The sequence below is a fragment of the Xenopus tropicalis genome, chromosome 3, assembly GCF_000004195.4.
Source record: "Xenopus tropicalis strain Nigerian chromosome 3, UCB_Xtro_10.0, whole genome shotgun sequence".
NCBI classification, from domain to species: domain Eukaryota; kingdom Metazoa; phylum Chordata; class Amphibia; order Anura; family Pipidae; genus Xenopus; species Xenopus tropicalis.
In genome coordinates this window covers 45,444,666-45,463,897 of record NC_030679.2, presented here as the reverse complement: position 1 = coordinate 45,463,897, position 19,232 = coordinate 45,444,666, and the positions used below count along the sequence as shown (strand labels likewise).

At 37.1% G+C, this 19,232-nt stretch overlaps 1 protein-coding gene across 2 annotated transcripts in view; it reads right to left on the bottom strand.

The window, feature by feature from the left end:
- The window catches only part of cfap43 (cilia and flagella associated protein 43), a 46,265-nt gene that overhangs the window by 25,002 nt on the left and 2,031 nt on the right, over window positions 1–19,232 (bottom strand). Inside the window, exons 1-13 of one of the 2 annotated variants that reach the window (XM_018092209.2) lie at window positions 18,911–19,015; window positions 15,917–16,170; window positions 15,224–15,320; window positions 14,552–14,719; window positions 14,049–14,199; window positions 9,984–10,137; window positions 8,300–8,382; window positions 6,124–6,255; window positions 5,431–5,547; window positions 3,999–4,079; window positions 2,930–3,078; window positions 1,533–1,636; window positions 505–660 (exon numbers count right to left, since the gene is read on the bottom strand). In XM_018092209.2, coding sequence (XP_017947698.2) covers window positions 505–660; window positions 1,533–1,636; window positions 2,930–3,078; window positions 3,999–4,079; window positions 5,431–5,547; window positions 6,124–6,255; window positions 8,300–8,382; window positions 9,984–10,137; window positions 14,049–14,199; window positions 14,552–14,719; window positions 15,224–15,320; window positions 15,917–16,170; window positions 18,911–18,945 — 1,681 coding nt within the window. In that variant the 5' untranslated portion in view covers window positions 18,946–19,015. Of the gene's footprint in view, window positions 1–504; window positions 661–1,532; window positions 1,637–2,929; window positions 3,079–3,998; window positions 4,080–5,430; window positions 5,548–6,123; window positions 6,256–8,299; window positions 8,383–9,983; window positions 10,138–14,048; window positions 14,200–14,551; window positions 14,720–15,223; window positions 15,321–15,916; window positions 16,171–18,910; window positions 19,016–19,232 lie in introns of those variants that run through there. The other variant, XM_018092211.2, reaches the window with a different exon arrangement.

Below are 19,232 nucleotides of genomic sequence, written 5' to 3'. Positions count from 1 at the left end.
TAACATCCAGCTTGGACAGGGTAGTTCTGGGGTTCCACTTGCAGGCTGTGCCAATAGCCACTACTAACTGGCACCAAGCAAATCAAATGGTAATGCTGTTATTATTACTGTGTTCATTGGTGCGCATGCCGTGATGCCATCCCCAAAATATTTGCCTGCCTACCAACATCTAAAATTTGTGGCCATATTTCACTGTGCGATACCTGTAATATTATTTAATCAGCCACAGCAAAAGTGGGGCCCTCAGAATCAAAGATGGCAGTTGCAATTGCTGTGCTACATAAGACCAAATAACAGCTGGTAAACCTCTATACTTGGGGAAATCATTGACCATAAATACAGGTTTTGACTTTTACTTGTTTTTTTTTAATAATTTATCAGAAGTCTGAACTCATACCAGTCAGCTAGCCTACAAGATGGATGTAGTTGCGGGGGTCAAATATAATGGGTACTGATACTATCCACTGATCAATTACAACTGAATACAATTTATAAAATGATTACTTGATAACATTTGAAGTGGTAGAGAAAACATCTCCAATCGTGTTCCTCCTTTCTCTTCTTTCCCTTCATTCACAGGACAGATAAGCGCCATAGCTTTTGTTTGCTGTGAATCTTCAGAACTTAGTGACGACAAGGTGAGAATCTCTCCGCAAACCACTGGATGAGAAATCAGGGTGTATTTTATGATATCTTATGATTTGCCCAAAGTGTTAATTTAAAGGTCCCCATACACAGGCCGATAGTAGCTGCCGATATCGGTCCCTTGGACCGATTCGGCAGCTAATCAGCCCGTGTATGGGCACTTCCGACGGGACTGCCCGACCTATATCTGGCCTGAAATTGGCCAGATCTCGATCGGGCAGGTTAGAAAATCTAGTCGGATTGATGCCACAAGCATATTTTGCATTTATTCATCTCCAAGAGATCTGCTAAACCATTGCCACTCCTGAGGCAATCGTAATGGAAAGCTGGTACTATGGAGATTAATGTTGTATATATTAATATGTTCATATTTATAAAACCATACCTTTGCTATAAATAACTTTAGTATTATATGTGACCACAGTGTGTTTAAGTAGTAGTTAAATTTCACAATATAATATAGAATGGGCAAAAAATAGCAAGTTTTTAATTGGTCTTCCCCTTCTTTCTTTTTCTAGCTTGCGATTCAATATGATATCTGGTTGTTTGGTTCAATGACTCTCTGGCAACCAAAACCGTGATGCTACAATTTTATTGTTACTTTTTATTGCATAGCTTTCTACTCCCTTTTTCCATTCATTTACAGTGCTGTCATTCAGATCACTGTCTGGTTGGTAGGGAAACCAGATAGCAGCTGAAATTATGGAAAAACAGAAAAACTGTTGAACAAAAACTTAACTCAAAAATGACAAATAAATTATAGAATATAAATAATATCTCAATAAAAGTTCATTTTAAACTGAACTATCACTTCAATAATGAGTTGCAATTAATTAAAAACAATTTTAACCAATCTAAAAACGAATGTCATAAATTATGCAACTTACCGATGTATCCAAGAACCTCAAATGAATGGGAAGGTCTGGCATCCAGAATAAAAATGTGTCTGTCAGCTGCCCCAGTGAGAAGAAAATTACCCCTTGGATCAAAACTAGAAGACAAAAATGTTACTAGAGATACTGTTGAGTGATTAGAAATAAATGCAACTCTCTGACTCCACATGTGCCACATAAGCTGAGCATGCCACACTGCTTTTGCTCAGCAGCTTATTCATTTAGGCACACACAGGCAGCATAGGGCAGGCAAAGTATGGCACACACAGGCAGGGTAGGGCAGGCAAAGTATGGCACACACAGGCAGGGTAGGGCAGGCAGAGTATGGCACATGGGGCATAGGGCAGGCAGGGTATGGCACACACAGCATAGGGAATGCAGAGTATGGAACATATATGCAGCATAGGGAAGGCAAAGTTTGGCGCACACAGGTAGCATAGGGCAGGCAGAGTATGGCACACACAGGCAGGGTAGGGCAGACAGAGTGTGGCACACACAGGCAGCATAGATCTAGGATGTGAACAATAAAGGGGCTTAGAGGTGTGAACAATACAGGGTTAACATATGTGAACAATCCAGGGGCCTTCAGTCTTAATCTGAGGTGTGAACAATGCATGGGGGGCAGTTAATCTCAGTACTGATACCATTTAAAGCTTACACAAATGTAAGAACAGCCAGACCGCACTGCCCTAGTGGATTCCAGTGTAACTATTGATCATACTGTTATGGACTGGCTATATTATATTGCACAATAATTACTGTTAATATATCAATATTTTAAAGAAAATGCACAGAACATGCTAATTTATTATTCATAAATGTCCCTGCTATCCAGGGATATTTAAAGGAAGATGTAAGCCTAAAAAAAAAAAAAGTAATTATAAGCTTGTAAGCATCTTCTCTATTTACATTAACTAAATATTTGTAATTGTTTCATTGTAATTGCAGTTGAAAGCAATCCTTCCTACACCGCTGGTTCTAATTCTAGAAACAAAGTAGCAAAATTTGGCTCTCCTTCAGCCAAGATGCCATTTCTAACAATACTTTGCATGTTTCTTCACAGGTCTGTTTAACAAAGGGCTTCTGCTACATTGTTTCAAATGAACCAGAAGTACAGATATTAATTTCAATATCAATGATATTAACAAATAACTAAAAACACTGGAAATTAGTAGGAAGTCAAAATTCACCAAATAGCTTTTCATAGTTTATCTTACTGACAAAACTGCCAATGTTATACCACACACTAACATATGACACCTATAGCTTTATTGACCCTAGCAGTTGTACAGTAACGGGATTCTGATTCAGTGAAATTCTGGTAAAACTCAGACACTCCCCAGACAAGATCGTGAAACTGGTACATCATAGGAAAAGCAACTAGAACTTACTGAATGTGTTGTACAGGAACACAATAAAGTCTCATTCTCTGGACAACTCGTAGAGCTTCTATTTTCATAGCATCAATAAAATATATATGTCCAGTGCTGCTACCTACAGCTGCATAATTAGATGAAGGGCAGCATGCCATGGCAGTGGCCTTAAGGGAAGAAAAGGAATAAAATAAGATTTCAATACCCAGAACCTAGCATTGAAAACATTTAGTCAATATTAACTGTAACGCATATATATCGCCCCCATCCACAGTTTAAAACATACATACACCTTTAAAGGGATGTCACCTTCAGGTTAACTTTTAGTATGTTATAGAATAGCATATTCCTAGCAACTTTTCAATTGGTCTTCATTTTCTATACTTTTTGAGTTATTTGCCTTCTTATTCTGACTCTTTACAGCTTTCAAATGGGGGTCACTGACCCACTCAGCCAAAAAACTATTGCTCTGTAAGGCTAAAATTTTATTGTCAGTGTTGTTTTTTATCACTCATCTTTCTAAATATGGCCTCCTCTATTTATATTCCTGTTTCTTTTTCAAATCATTGCCTGGTTGCTAGGTTAAATTAGACCCTAGCAACCAGATAGCTGCTGAAATTTCAAACTAGAGAGCTGCACAAGAAAAAGCTAAATAATTAAAAAAAACACAAATAAAAAAACAGTGAAGACCAATTGCAAATTGTCTCAGAATAGCACTCTCTACATTATACTAAATGTTTATTTAAAGGTGAACAACCCCTTTAAAATAAGCCTTAGGTTGTGGACAGTCGAATGTCAACGATTGTGACATTTTCAAAACTCAAATCTGAATATGCAGATTACAATTTGGTTTGGTATTCAAACAAATCTTTTATGGAGGATTTTGTATTCAACTGAATTAAAAAATAATTTAATAATTTTAAATTTTAAAAAATGGATTAATACAGAAATGCTGATTTAATTGATCCAGTGCATGCTTTAGATTTATTTCTATGTGTGGTGGAAGTTACGCCCAGTGTCCAACTGTCAACTAGGCTAATTTAAGAGGAAAAAAAGTGCACATTATAAGTGATTACATTATAAATACCTGTATATTTAGGCTGAGAGAGCTTACACTTCTTCCATCCTCCACTGACCATAACTGCACATGTCCTGATATATCTGTGCTCTTTAGAATAAGATACAAAGAAACAAGTACTTTTTTAGAGCTATGCCAAGTTATTGCACAATGAAGCGGATTTACCGCAGAAAGTTTCTATTTCAATATTCAGTGACAAATTCAGCCAACTTATCAGGTGGTAACTCATTGGTCAGTCAGGCTACACACATAGTAGGACAAACTGACCAGTGTAGGGCCAGATCCAAAGTTTTAGTTGGTCATTAGACATAGGCTGAAGAACTGACAATGGTAAGTGCCAGAAAGTCTGTTTCACAACTGGCCAAATGGTTGATTTTATGTATGTATGTCTTTATTTATAAAGCACTACTTATGTACGCAGTGCTGTACAGTAGAATAGATTTATACAAACGGGGTTATTAAAATAATAATAGATAAATACAAAATATAACAATAAATATAAATAAATACCAGGTACAGTTGTAATAAGTTAAGAGTCAAAGAGACAAGAGGATGGAGGTCCCTGCCCCACAGAGCTAGATTGTATCTGCACAAACATAGCCAGATTTACTTTAATCAAATGAAATAGCCCAGACAGGTGATAGATTTCCCTTAAAGGAGACATATCCTATAAAAATTAAGAATGTACCAGGGAATTATACTCCTCTAGATATAGAAGGATTGTGCTTAAAAAAGTTGTGTTTCTGACTGATTTATTGAGAAATTCCACAAAAACCCCACTAGCCCCGCCCATCTGTTCCACTTCCTGCTGGCTGAATTCTCTGGATGAGCTGGGGAGCCGGCGGCCCTCCGTACACTGCACTGTAGGACAGGAACCAATCAGCAGCTAGGCTGACCTGATAGGGAACTGAAGCCTCTCTGTGCTTGTGTGAGTGCAGGGCTGTGATTGGCTCTCCCCCTCCTACTGTGCTTCAGGCAGGGGCCGTTAGGACACGCCCATCCCTCATTTCAAACTCGGACAGAGAAGTGAGAGGATCTATAGGGAGCTCCAATAAAGGGGCCATTGTTACAGATGGGGTTAATGTTTAGCCCAAAGGGAAACCAGCACCGGATATTATTCATAATTGCCTACAAAATTACCTTTTTTTCCCATTTATCCAATATGTCTCTTTAAGGATTAACACCTCTGACCTAGTGCATACACAAAATTGCATATTCTAGGTAATGGACTGATTCTGTATCACAGAAATTAACACAAAGGGCAAAGCCATTTTTTTCACAAATTACAACAATGTGTTATTTTTTTATATTAAATGATAAATATTATATTCCAAGTTTGTTCCCTGTAAACAATTGTCAGTAAAAGAGGTAATGACGCTCTCATCTCTGTCTGAGTGACAATATAGTAATATTCTAAGAGAACAATGTGTAAATCACATACTAAGCAGTATTTGTTTCCAAAGGTCAGGAAATCAGCAGCAAGCAAGTCTCCACTGTAAACATCAAATACTTTATATGTTTCTCCAGGATTTCTGTGGTTGTAGAGATATACAGATCCCTACAGAAGAAAAGAAAAAAAAGGAAATTATACTTAACAATCATTCTCTGTGACTTTAGACCAAAACAGACTATTCTACTTAAGAGAATAAGCCTACAACAGTGCTATAGCCACAAAAGGGCTATTCTTTTTTCACAGTTTTAACTGTTGCTAGAACTTTACTAACAAACTATATGACTAACAAGGGGTCTGCCATATTTGTATATCTTTTCCAATAGTAAAATTTCTATCTTCTTTTCTTTAGCTATACAGTTATTATAGAAACTTACTTATCAACAGACATAATATCAGCATATTATTATTGTGTGTTTCATTAAATATCAACTTTATATACATATTATATTGTCAAAACTAATTATAATAGTGGTACAGTATTAACAGTAGTTACTACTAGGTAACAGTACAGGCTTAAAGCCCAAGTACACACTTGTCAGCCCCCAACCTTATAGTCTTTACATACCAAAGACCCCCATCCCATTAAAGCCTTCCTGCAGCATTATGTGTTGACCCTTTAACAATGCATGGTATTTAAATTATTTAGCGAATAATATCATATTTGTGTCCCAGAGCTCCTACCTTACAGGTTGCAATTGAGAGCATTTTGTAATTGGGGGAGAAACTGATGCTTTCAATGGATTCCTGCACACTCCAGCAGTCTTCGAGTTTTAATTCTGAACCTTTTATTGTACATGAACGCAACACACCATCCTAGATTATGAAACACCAACAGATAGGTCAGCACCACAGATGTCAAAAGTGAGAAGAGTAACTACTACACAGCCCATAGCCCATCCAAATGCACAGGGACCGTGGAACCACTGTGTATCCCAGAAACATTTATTTTTAAACTCAAGAATATCACCAACTTCTGGACACTGTGGGGATAATTTATTATTATTGGATGGTTTTCCCCATGCAGTAACCCATAGAAGAAACTTCATGCAGGTAGAATAACAAAAGCAAATATTTGATTGAAAAGAGTGCAAATGTGTCCATTGTGTATCCAGCGACAAAACTAAAGCCAAGTGGCTTTTGTGAACAAAAAGTTTACGTAAGTAGTTATATGTACAGGTATGGGACCTGTTATCCAGAATACTCGGGACCTGGAGTTTTATGGATAAGGCGTCTTTCTGTAAGTTGGATCTCTATACAATAATTTTACTAAAAATCATTTTAACATATGATGGATTAATTATATCTTAGTTGGGATTAAGTACAAGGTTCTGTTTTATTATTACAGAGAAACAGGAAATCATATTTAAAAATTCCAATTATATAATTACAATGGAGTTTATGGCAGATGGCCTTCTTGTAATAGAAGAGAGATTTTTTACCTGTACTATATATGTGGGTATATGCTTACACATATGTTATGTTTACTTCTAAACTCCCAACTGTTTCTGTATATAGTTACATGTACAGCAATCCCCTGTAATTTATCTATAGTTTTCATTATCTGACTGAATACAATTCTGGTTGTAGCTAAAAGGTCTTATTTTTGTTTCTGCCTTATCGAAATGGAGTAGAGGTAGGACTGTGAAACAACAGATTAACATGCCCGGTTAAACCTTGAGCAGCATGTTATATGAGAAGCAATACTGTGAGCAGTGAGTCACTACACAACAAATGCAAGATATAGTGAATTATAGTAATTATTATGTGAATGTGCATGTCAAGGTTATATGTGCAACGTGCTCAATGTAAAAGCCAGAAAACAAGCTCATAAGGGTAGGAGAAAAACAGCCTGATGAGCAGCCTTATCTATTCCCTATCTTTGAACTGGTATTTGTTTGCTTGACATACGCCTGCAAAAGTAAAATGAAAACAGCATTCTTTGGATGATTTGAATGCATGGGTTTCCCTCAACAGGATTATATTTAAACACATGCGAAAGTTATGCTAGCCTCTGTTGTGCAACTCACAGGAAAAGAACATTTAATCTGAGAAATTATATTTAGAGTGAACCATATTTGATCATATTTGTCAGATTTAGCTGCATATGCACTGAACTTCAGCCACTTACAAAAGAAGGGTCACATTTAAACAGAGGGATATTATTAGACACAGAACTTTTTACAGAGTGGGCAACCCTAGTCTGCCCCTTTACAGAATAGGCTAGTTTTGTGCCAGCTTTTTATAGGGTTAGTAATTTGCCAGTTGAATTCTGCTGCATCTTGAGTCAGAATTAGAAAACAGAAAGGGATAAAGGGATAAACATATACTGCTTTCAATTAAATATCTAAATACCCTTAATGTTAAACCCTTTTAAAACTGGAAAGATTTAATTAATTTATATTAGAAAGTTGCTTACAATTACATTTCTTTCAATAAGCAAAATGTGTTTTGCGTGGAGATCCCCTTTAACTGTACTGTTCAGAGTATGAAAAAAACTTGGTAAATATGTAGGTCATGAAAAATAGAAAATGATTTCAATATAGTTAGCCAAAAATATAGTCTACAAATTCTGGAGTGAATTGACATAATTGTGTTGTGGCTATAACGTTAGACATCCGTTCACTTCGGCCTTTATAGATTACATTTTTGGCTACCTAACTATACTGTAAGTACAGACTAACTTTTTATTTAGTGTTACTGTTACACTGAACTGTTATTTTAAATATGGCTCCATATCTCCTTTATTAATAAGAGGCCAATGTTCTCTGAAAGATACAAATGCTGGATAAAGTCTATCAATCATTAAACTGGTCCTTGGAATGTATATTATGGTATTATCTACAGGATATTAACTTACTTTCCCAGCTATATAGAGTCCTTCCTTGTGAAACGCCATTGTCTTTATATTTCCTTCTAGAAGAGTAACCCCAGATAAAGGATCTGAAAAAAAAATCTTGATGAAGCTAACCAAAGGAAAGAGATACTACAGCAAAACAACACAAAAATTTCATTTGTGCTTCTATTACAAATATAATCAGCTTGCTGTTGATATTAAAACAGGGCTTTTCTTCCTTACAGGTCAGGACACAAAGTAGCCACATGACAAGTTGCTATTGTGTATATTCAGCATTTTAGTAAGTTGAATATCATACTTGTTCAGCTTAATTTTCCTACTTGCTTAAAATTTCATGGAAAATTCATTTTGAGACTTTTCTTGCACTTGTTACCACATCTTTAGGCGTTTGCGATTAACCCATTTATGATTATACATGAATACTCACAAAACTGAGAAAAAGTCATGCTTGTAATTAATAGTTTTTTTGTTGCTTTTTCCTTTTTAAAATGATTTCATATGATGTTTGATCATTGTGCCCCATAAAGAATGTATGTGTGTTAGCTTTGCTTGTGCATCAAACATAAATTCCCTGCAATATTTATGAAGGGAAGCTGACTAGGGGTGGTAACAATATTAAAGTGATACTGACACCAGAAATTAAATATTTTTTAAAGTCTGTCATAACATTGGCTTTGCATGCTATGTTTAATTTGCCCAATGCTTTTACATTACCTAACTGATCTCCAATGTTTCTCTAGAGGCGGCTGCCATATTTGTGCAGCAGCAGTCTGTTACCATTAAAAGTTATAACTGTTTAGAAGGGACAGTCAGGTTGGCAAAACAGTCTGGTTTGGAAACTTCAAGTAACAATTACTTACAAAAGCAGCCCTATCAGTGAAAAATGATCAACATGGCCTATAGCTAACTTTTCACGTACAGTTTTTTAGTGTCAGTGTCACTTTAAGAATGTTGCAGAGATTGTTTTTTGCAGAATTTGGTAGAAGACAGTTTAAGCTGCTGCAAATATCCATCAATGGCATAAGCCTAAAGTAAACATAATACAACTGTACTATGGGCTGAGTGATTCAATTAAACCCTACACATGGAACAAAAAAAACACAGTAATCATTAGTGGAATAGGGCAATGACACATAGGGCAATTTTAGCAAATCTTGTTGCCAAGCTCAGCAGAAAGGTTACAAAACGCACAGAATAACCCACTTCTGCCAAAGACCTTCTTTATTCCAAACATTAGAACTTCCCTGATATTCTAATGTAACATTCATGCCAGAGGAAGTTATCAGGAGTCCAAATTATCCTGTCATGCTGCTGTTGAGAAATGCATCCTGTGTGGTATGTACAGGCACAGATACTGAAGCAGTAAAGCAACAACGAGCCAAACTTCCTGACTACAGAAATGCATGTTTGGCCAGCTGTAGCCATGTGCTTTTAAATACAATAGCAAACAAAGACACAGCAACATAGAAAGAAAAATTGCACGTCTACGAAACAGATCTACAATGAAATTTATTGATCCTTCATAAATCAATAAAGAAAGAAATGCAATGTCAGTGTGGGTGTCATCCATATAAACATAATATATATATAAATATAATAAGGGGTAATACCTACTTACATATACCATATTATTACCTGCATGTGGGTCCTGAGGATATAAAACTTCTCATATGTACCATTTAATTACCTGCATCTTGGTCTTTTTGGGCCAGTACAATGACTTTCTGTGTCTCAGCACTGATTGTTAGAATCTTTCCCCTTTCACAGCCCACATACAAATCAGAAGTGGCATTCCAGCAATGGAAACTTGGCTGGACAGAATGTTTTCTTTGTTCTTTAGGCTGAAAAGACATCCAGAAAAGACACTGGATGAATTGTGGACAATATCTTTGTAAACAACACAAAAAATAAAAGTGTTTAAATAAATAATAATTATATAAATAAGCTGCTGTGCAGCCATGGGGGCAGCCATTCAAGCTGAAAAAGAAGAAAAGGCACAGGTAACATAGCAGATAACAGATAAGCTCTATAGAATTCAATGGTGCTATGCAACCTATGCTTTTTCCAGACTGCTCTGTGGCTCTTTGCAGACCAAGACAATTTGTCTGCAGCACTCAGTCTGTTCCTGTGTCTGCACTCACAAAACTGCATTTTTCCTAACCCAACATGCCTTGTCGCAAACAAGACTGAGACAAGTTTCTCTCAGAAAGGCTGAGTCAGTTTATTAATCAGACAAAATACAAGTCTTGTGGAAGCAGTCTGTATAGCACACCAACCAAGGCAAAAGTATGTGATACGAGAGTAATACAGGAACAGTATGTGCTTTTATAACCCTTCATATATGACAATTTCTATTAGACGCAAAATATTCAGTAACTTCCATACAAGGCAAACAAGTTAGTTGCAAAAATATTTCTGTTATTAAGAGCATACAACCGTATATTAAAACTTATAGCTTCCTGTAAAAAGAGGAACCTCACATGCTGTCTATTATTACCCATGGGTGCAGTATTGTTCCCTAGATGTCGCAGTCTTGTTTCTTCCAGCTATGACCTTTAAATAAGTATTAACCCATTTTTGCCTTTACCATTCCTCTTATTCCACCCTGCATTAGGCCTGTCTATATTGGGGATACAAATTGGGGCTACAGATCAAATAAAGGGCAGTGTCCTATCCGCAGACAGGTCTGTCTTCAGGTGAAAGTCTCTTCAAAGGACAAGGAAAGGCTAAGTCACTTGGGGGTGCCAAAATGTTAAGAAAACATTTAATAAAATAATCAGCACCAGGCCAACTCTATGACTAAGGGTGCAGGCAGGACAATAAGATTTTTGAAGCATAGAGGTGTATGGCTTCAGCAGGTTGTTAAAGGAACAGTAACACAAAAAATGAAAGTGTTTTAAAGTAACTTAAATATCATTTATTGTTGCCCTGCACTGGTAAAACTGGTGTGTTTGCTTCAGGAACACTACTTTAGTTTATATAAATAAGCTTCTGTGTAGCAATGGGGGCAGCAATTCAAGCTGGAAAAAAGGAGAAAAGGCACAGGTTATAGAGCAGATAACGGATAAGACACCATTGTATTCTACAGGGTTTATCTGGTAGTTGCTATGTAACCTGTGTCTTTTCTCCTTTTGAAAATCTGCCCCCATGGTTACACAACAGGGTTTTATATAAACTCTAGCAGTGTTTCTGAAGCAAACATACATCTTTTACAAGTGCAGGTCAGCAGTACATTATGGTTTTATTTCTTTGATATATTTTCATTTTTTGGGGTTACTGTTCCTTTAAATGCTTATTGTAAACCAAGTGCATTTCCCTTTAAACAAATGTGCTTAGCTTGGTGAAAGAGCAAGGCAATCTTGGCAGCCACACTCTGTTCTTGGGAACAAAGGTTGTCTGTGGAGCTGGCAATGGCACAAAAAACCATGCCTCAGTGATTAAACTGGCTGTGGTATTTTCAAAAACAGGGTCAAACTAATTGAGAAACAAAAAGGAAAAACTTATTTAGAAAGTTCAGCAAGAGGGGACTTCAGAGAACCAGTTTTGAACAGATGCTCCAGCACTCTGTATTATAATCTACAGTGACACAAAAACATAGCAAATATGTTGATTATATAAGTATGTAAAATGACCCCCCCATGCATTGTATAAAATAGGGTTTCTCATCATTTTCTCACCAAGACCTTGTTTGAACAACAAGGACTGAAATCACTTGCACTTAGGGGATAGGTTATAAGCTAATATTAAAGAAATGTACCAAATTTACTTATACATAAATATACAATAAATATCAATAAATATTGATATTATACCAATATATATTTCCATTTTATAATCTATACATTGAACACCTTAGGTCTAGATTTTGCCCAATCAATCCAATCTCAATTAATTAATACTATGTCTGGGTTTCTTCTGCATTACGCAAAAAAACTTTTGTAATTCGCTTTAAAAAAATAAGAACTCAAATGTTCTGAAAACTTGCTGTGATTATCATTTTAATAAGACAATAAATATATCTAAATTTAAACCAGTTGTACTATATTTACCCTATAACATTTGGACTAACTAAAGGTGGCCATACACGCACCGATAATATCGTACGAAACCTCGTTTCGTACGATATTCGGTGCGTGTATGGTATGTCAGCGAGTCGACTGTTATCGCAGGAAACTGCTGATATCGGCCGACTCGCCGATCGGACCAGTTTGAAAATTTTGATCGGGCGCCATAGAATCTGCCTGACCAAAATCTCCCTTCAGCGCTGAATCGGCAGAAGGAGGTAGAAATCCTATTGTTTCTACCTCCTTACCTGCCGATTCAGCCCTGAATGGTGTGTGGCGGATCTGATGATGTTTCGTGCGACCATCGGACATAGTCAGATCGCCACGTGTATGGCCAGCTTAAGACTGTGTGTGTAACAGTCACAGCTTCCGCCTGAGTACAGCTCTACGGAGTGGAGATCGACCTGAAAAGAGTCACTATCAGTCAATCTCTGCTCCACATAGCTGTATACAGGCTACAGCTGTGTCTGTCAGTGCAGCTACAGAAGAAAGTGGATCTACTTCTCTCTGCCTTTTTACAAAATGCAGGCAGAGACAAGCAAAGCCCATGCTTAATGTGACTTTGGTCTATGTGTGCACATGGATATCTACAAATGGTACATATTGTTAAAAAAATATATCTTAAATTAAAAGGCTACGCTAAAATAGATTAAATGGGTTCACTCCAAGGCTAAATAGAGTATACAAATACAATGGAAGTGCGACTGATCTGGCAAAATTAACTACAAGCATACAAAAAGAGAAGGGGATTGATCAATGCACATTCCCTGGTCCCCTGTTTCATAAGTAAATTGTCTATGCTAGTGCACGTATTGACAAAAAACAGGGGTTTTTAGTTCTACAGGCTTAATCCTCCCCCACTTGCGGCTTATAAAGGAGAAGACTGCTCATTAACCAACACTCATTTTTTTATAAAGGCATAAGACCACCATTAAAGGGACGCGTGTGGGGGTGCTAACCCACATGGAAGTTTGGCCATTCTTCCTGCAGAATAACTCTGCTAAAATACATAAATACACAGAAAGGGGTTGTGGGAGCACTCCAAGGCTAAATAGAGTATACAAATACAATGGAAGTGCGACTGATCTGGCCAAATTAACTACAAGCCTTTATAAAAAATGGGTGTTGGTTAATGGGCAGTCTTCTCCTTTACAAGCTGCAAGCGGGGGAGGATTAAGCCTGTAAAACCAAGCTGTGGTCCTGGCAATCTCTCTCTATAAAAGCTAAAGGTATGGGAGTGACTAAGCCCTCTGACTCAAACCAGCCCCCAGGTCAAGAATGGCAATAGTGCACGGGAGTGCCAGCCTTTGAAAAATATGACCAGAGGTAAATAGATAGGACCACCATACGGGGTTTACCTTGACGTGGTATGGTGGCTTACCAATCTTATGATCATAATTTTGTAACTAAAAACCACTGTTTTTTGTCAATACATGCATTAGCATAGACAATTTACTTATGAAACAGGGGACCAGGGAATGTGCATTGATCAATCCCCTTCTCTTTTTGTATGCTTATATTTTAAAGAGACCTACAATATTCACAGTTTGAAAGAAGCTTCTAAAACAGTAACTTGTTTATATGATTGAGCAAAACACTAAAAACCTTTGGCATCTAATGTGTTTGTTCCAGATAATCAGGGCTGGTTATAAGCTGGCTTGTCACAGGTAATAGAAATTTGAACTCACAATAAAGATTTCTGCTTCTTCGCCCACTAATCCAGCAACTGCAGATTTTGGCATTACAGGCCCATAATAGGACACACCGTTGGGTGCAGAAGAATTAAAGTTCTCCTCCTCCACACCAATTGTACCATCCTCACTGGGAAGTTTGACTGGCCTGTAGATAGAAAGATTATTTGGTTTTGATTTTACATCTACCTTCAAACACATTTGTGCTTTAATTAATTTCACTGTTATTCAAACTGACTTAATCATAGGGGCCCCAAAATTTAAACAAATGAATAATAATAAAAAAGGACAAGGCTAAGGGACAGACATAGTCAGCAGAGGTGTACTGTGCATAAATAATGTAGATGCCCCCCACCAGGAAACACTAGTGCTCCAGAGCACAGTGTTCTGATCTTACTATATCAAAAAGCCACTCGTAGAAACTGCCACACAAGGAAACATTGGTTGTCTGCCATGGCCACAGAAAGGTACTGACAGAAAGGATTGGACAAATAACTTACATTGCTTTCAACTGGTACAGGTTGTCACATATTTCAATGTTCCACACAATAAGAGATGTCTCACTGGACAAACACAGTTGGTGCCAGTTCATAGGATTAAAGGTTAACGTAGTATAAGTGGTTTGAGATTCTGACTGGCTGCACAGAGGAATACCTTCTTGCCAGTTCCTTATGAAAGAAGAAATACATTTATTAATAGTATGAAATATGAATGACATTAATATGCACAATTTTACTGCTTTTTAAATATTAAAAATGGTGGCAAAAAAAAGTCACAGAACTGTCTCTGAGGAAAAGATGTCTCATTTGTTCCAATTACAGAATAAAAATACTAAAGATACAAGAACATTTACAGATCTACTGTCTACAACAAGCCATTTGTTTTACAATAGAACCCTGATTTTACGTCTTTACAGATTTAAAGTTTTCCCAGAATTGACACCATTATGTCACAGCCCCATTTGGGCAAGTTGCATTTCTACTTTCCCAGATTTAACGGTTTCCCAGAATTTATGCTGTTTTGACCACGTTGCCTGGTAAAATCGGGGTTCTACTGTATATTTGGTATATGTAAAAAGTCTGTATGTTTATATATAACACATTGATTTCTATAATCAAAACCAGAAGATAAGACAATTCTTTTTTCTTAACCTTGCAGTTTCAAGATCTTACCAAATTGTAAGTACATGGTCAGGAACAGAGGAAAAACTAGCCAGATAAGGTGCAGCATTGCTAAAAGCAATTAAAGAATAATCCAGCTGTGCTCCCTCTGAAAAAGGCAAAAATAAAAAAAAAATAGTTATTTCTTGGAATTACTTTAGCCCTGTCAATGCAATGGATTATCAGATTTCTAGGCCTTTACAACTATATGTCCTTGGCTAAGTGCACTGACACTGACTGGCACTTGGCACTGACAGTTCTAATTGGACAGTGTTCACTTCTGATTTGTTTACATACAGAATGCTTTAAAGGAGACATGTAGGATATATGGAAACTACCCCTAATTTTGTAGGCAATAATGAATAATATATGGTGATGGTTTCACTTTGGGCTAAAATTATTACTAACTTTAAAATAACCCCTTTACTGGAGTTCCCCACAGATCCTCTTCAGTCCCTGTTCATGTTTCAAATGAGGGGCAGGTCCCTGCACAGTAGTAGGGGGATAGCTAATCACAGTCCTGCAGTCACACAAGCAAAGGCAGGCTTCAGTTCCCAAGTTCCTATCGAATTCCTTTTGTTATCCTCAAGGTGAAACACTTATTAACCAGCTCTGGACATAACAAACTGACCAAAATTATATTAAAACTAATTTCATTAGGCCAAAAGTGCTACAACTGTGTACTTTAGTAAAATGAAATGTTACCTTTAAGTTCAACTCGTTTCACAAATCCAGGAAATGTGTAAACATAAATACTGGGATGAAGCTTCTGGTCTGAGAAAGCAACCACTTCACTGTAGGTGTTAACTGAGAATGCTCCTATGCTCCCTGTCATGCACTGCAGAAAGGACTGCTTCCTTGTGTTTGTGTCATGAAACACAATAAAGTTCCCACATGGATAGCATACTGTGTGGTCATTGATGAACGTGACTTTCTTCTTGTTAATTCCTTGTACCCACCTAAAATTATAAGAGAAATAGCAGATAAAATAGTGAGGGCAAAAGAGCTGCATTTAAAATGAGTATGTAAACAAAACTACCAAAATAAATACTTCTTCATGATCATCATAAAAAATGTGTAAAAGCAATTCTGTGCCTGCCCTGCCTCTTCCTAACATTTGAGGTGGCCATACACTATCAGATCCACTTGTTTTGGAGAGGTCACCCCTAATATGCCCACCTAAGGTTCTAATCTGATTGTTTAGCCCTAGGGCCAACCAATCACATTACAATGAAGAGGATAAGAGCCGTCAGATTGAGGACTGCATTTTCCCTTGATCTGATGGGATCTGATGGGAAAAGTCCCATACATGGGCAGAAAGCTGCCTAAGCGGTCTGAAGGACCCGAATCGGCAGCTTAATTCTGCCAGGTATGGTAACCTTTACACAGCACTAATCATACTGATAGTAGCACTTAAACCCACACTGTAATGACTGATTTCCACTTCCAGTTGTCAAACTAAGCACATGCAATGAACAGCTAACAGCTACAGGTAACAGTTTTATTTGCTTATTACTATCATATTAAAGTTGAACTTCAGGAAATGAATTGCATAAGTACCGGTAGGACTTTAGAGGTAAATATCCCCTTTGATGCACTAGAATTTATCAGTTTAGAACATTTTTCAGCAGGTCAGACAGCCAAAGCAAATATTTGGTAGGGAGACACTGTAATGGACAAATAACATTTCACCTATGTTTTGCAAATACTGGTTCATAATATTTTGAAAGTTTTGTAGTTGCCTTTGTGTTATAAACATGTATACAGTATATTGCCTTAATTTTGTTTACAATTATTTTTTTTCATTTAATGGCTTTGAAGTGCAGCCAACTCATTTCATTTGATGAAGCAATTAAATGCCTTTTTTTCTCTACTACCCTAATTTTATGGACATTACAATTTAAGCTTTATTATTCAGGATCACTTAGGCTGATGCAACATAGGGCAGATTCAAGGTCTGTGGATAAACGCAGGTTGAGAATCTGCCCCTACACTTTAAAAATCTTCTTGTTGTGCCTGCACCCAGAACCTCTGCATCGTCCCAGGTGAAGTGGAATTCAGATCAAAACTGCTGAAGTTTGGCAGGGCCTTAATTATGTTTCTTTCAATAAGTTACTGCTGCCCCACATTAGGGGGCCAAACGAATTGAAAACTTTATAAAGGTTTATAGCCGACAAAAACAAATGATTTACCCAATCAACCAGTGGTGTACTTTCACTATAGTTGATACCAAACAGTAAAAGCATAAATTATGATTATATCTTGCTAATTCTGCAAGACTACTGACCTAACAATGGGTAACTTGGGCCATGTGTGGTCAGCGCAATATAAGATTTCAACCCTGTCCTGAAACATCCATTTTTCATAACTATATGAAATAGAGAAATGCTTCAAACAGTTGGAACCCATTTGCTATTACAGCTTTTTATTAAAACTGTTAAACTTAGGGCCCTTACACAAGAGCATTTCTAACTGTGGGTTGATCCTTCATGTGTTCCACCATAGGGGATTGCAGGAAGAAGCATGGCCCTTTATTCCGGATGGGACTGTAATCATTCATCAAGTTGCATTTCACCTGGGTTTGGTGCTTGCATGAGCCTAAATGAGTACGGTCCTATTATGAAGAATTGGCCACATTTTGTCTTGTGTCCTCCTGTGGTGGTACACATGAAAAATCTTTTGCAGGGGAATGGCAGGGCAAAATGCCCATGTGTAAGGGCCCTAACTAACTAAATCCACCTTTCAACCCATCATCCCAACATGCTGCAATCTCATTACAATATAGTAGACCTACTTAAACAAGACAGTGCAAAATATAAGCTATGACCAGTATTAGGGTACCATGAATCATATTTTGTTGTGTGAAGTTTAGCACATGAATTTGCACATTTACACAAGAGCTCTTGTACTTTTGGTAAGTTTTACGCTAAACTTGCACTAATTTATCAGAAGACACAAGTGAGGGGATGGGGAGGGCGGTGTTCTCTAGCACAGTAAAAAAGGCAAAATCTAGATATGAGTGGGTGCGCCTTGCTGCACCCTATCCACAAGCACAGCAGCAGTGTAATTTGCTTAATCAGAGATTTCTACTAGATACTTTTTATCAGAGAGCACTCAAGGCATATATTTATATATATATATTCCTTATTTATATATAATTTTTTTTTCTTTTATAATGCAAAAAAAGTTTTTGGCTAGATATCCCCTTTTATCTCCCAAACTGCTTTGGAACTACAAATACTTAATCAAAGAATTCTACTAGATACTTTTAATCAGAGAGCACTCAAGGCATATACTTATATATACATTCCTTTTTTTATATATTTATATATATATATTTATATATATATATTTTTTTACTTTTATAATGCAAAAAAAGTTTTTGGCTAGATATCCCTTTTTATCTCCCAAACTGCTTTGGAACTACAAATACTTAATCAAATAATTCTACTAGATACTTGTAATCAGAGAGCACTCAAGGCATATATTTATGTATACATTCCTTTTTTAATATATCTATATATAGATTTTTTTCTTTCATAATGCAAAAAATGTTTTGGGCTAGATATCCTCTTGAATCTCCCAAACTGCTTTGGAACTACATATACCAAAACTTTAGCTCGCCCCTATATGTAACTTTACGGATTTATGTTTAAGATTACTATACTGATAAAATATGACCACAGTCTGGTGGTTTACCTAACTTCCAGAGCACAACCGGAGTTTTCAACCATTTTCCTAGGTAGCCTTGTTATTTCCCGGCTTCCAGCGCTATGACGCGTTGCTAGGATACACCAAACACCCCCTCCTAATGGCCACTGAGGGATTCCTATTATTAGCTAGTAACAAGAGAAAGGCAGTGATGAATTGTTTGGGAACTGCGCATGTCCAGTTTCATTTCCCCGCAAAAAAATGGCGGAAAAGGCATCAGCCAGCAGTACCACGTCTTCAGAGTCAAGGCCTTCGCAAAGGAATGGAATGCGCTTGCGCTGGCCCCGCCCCTACGCACACGCAAGCGCCT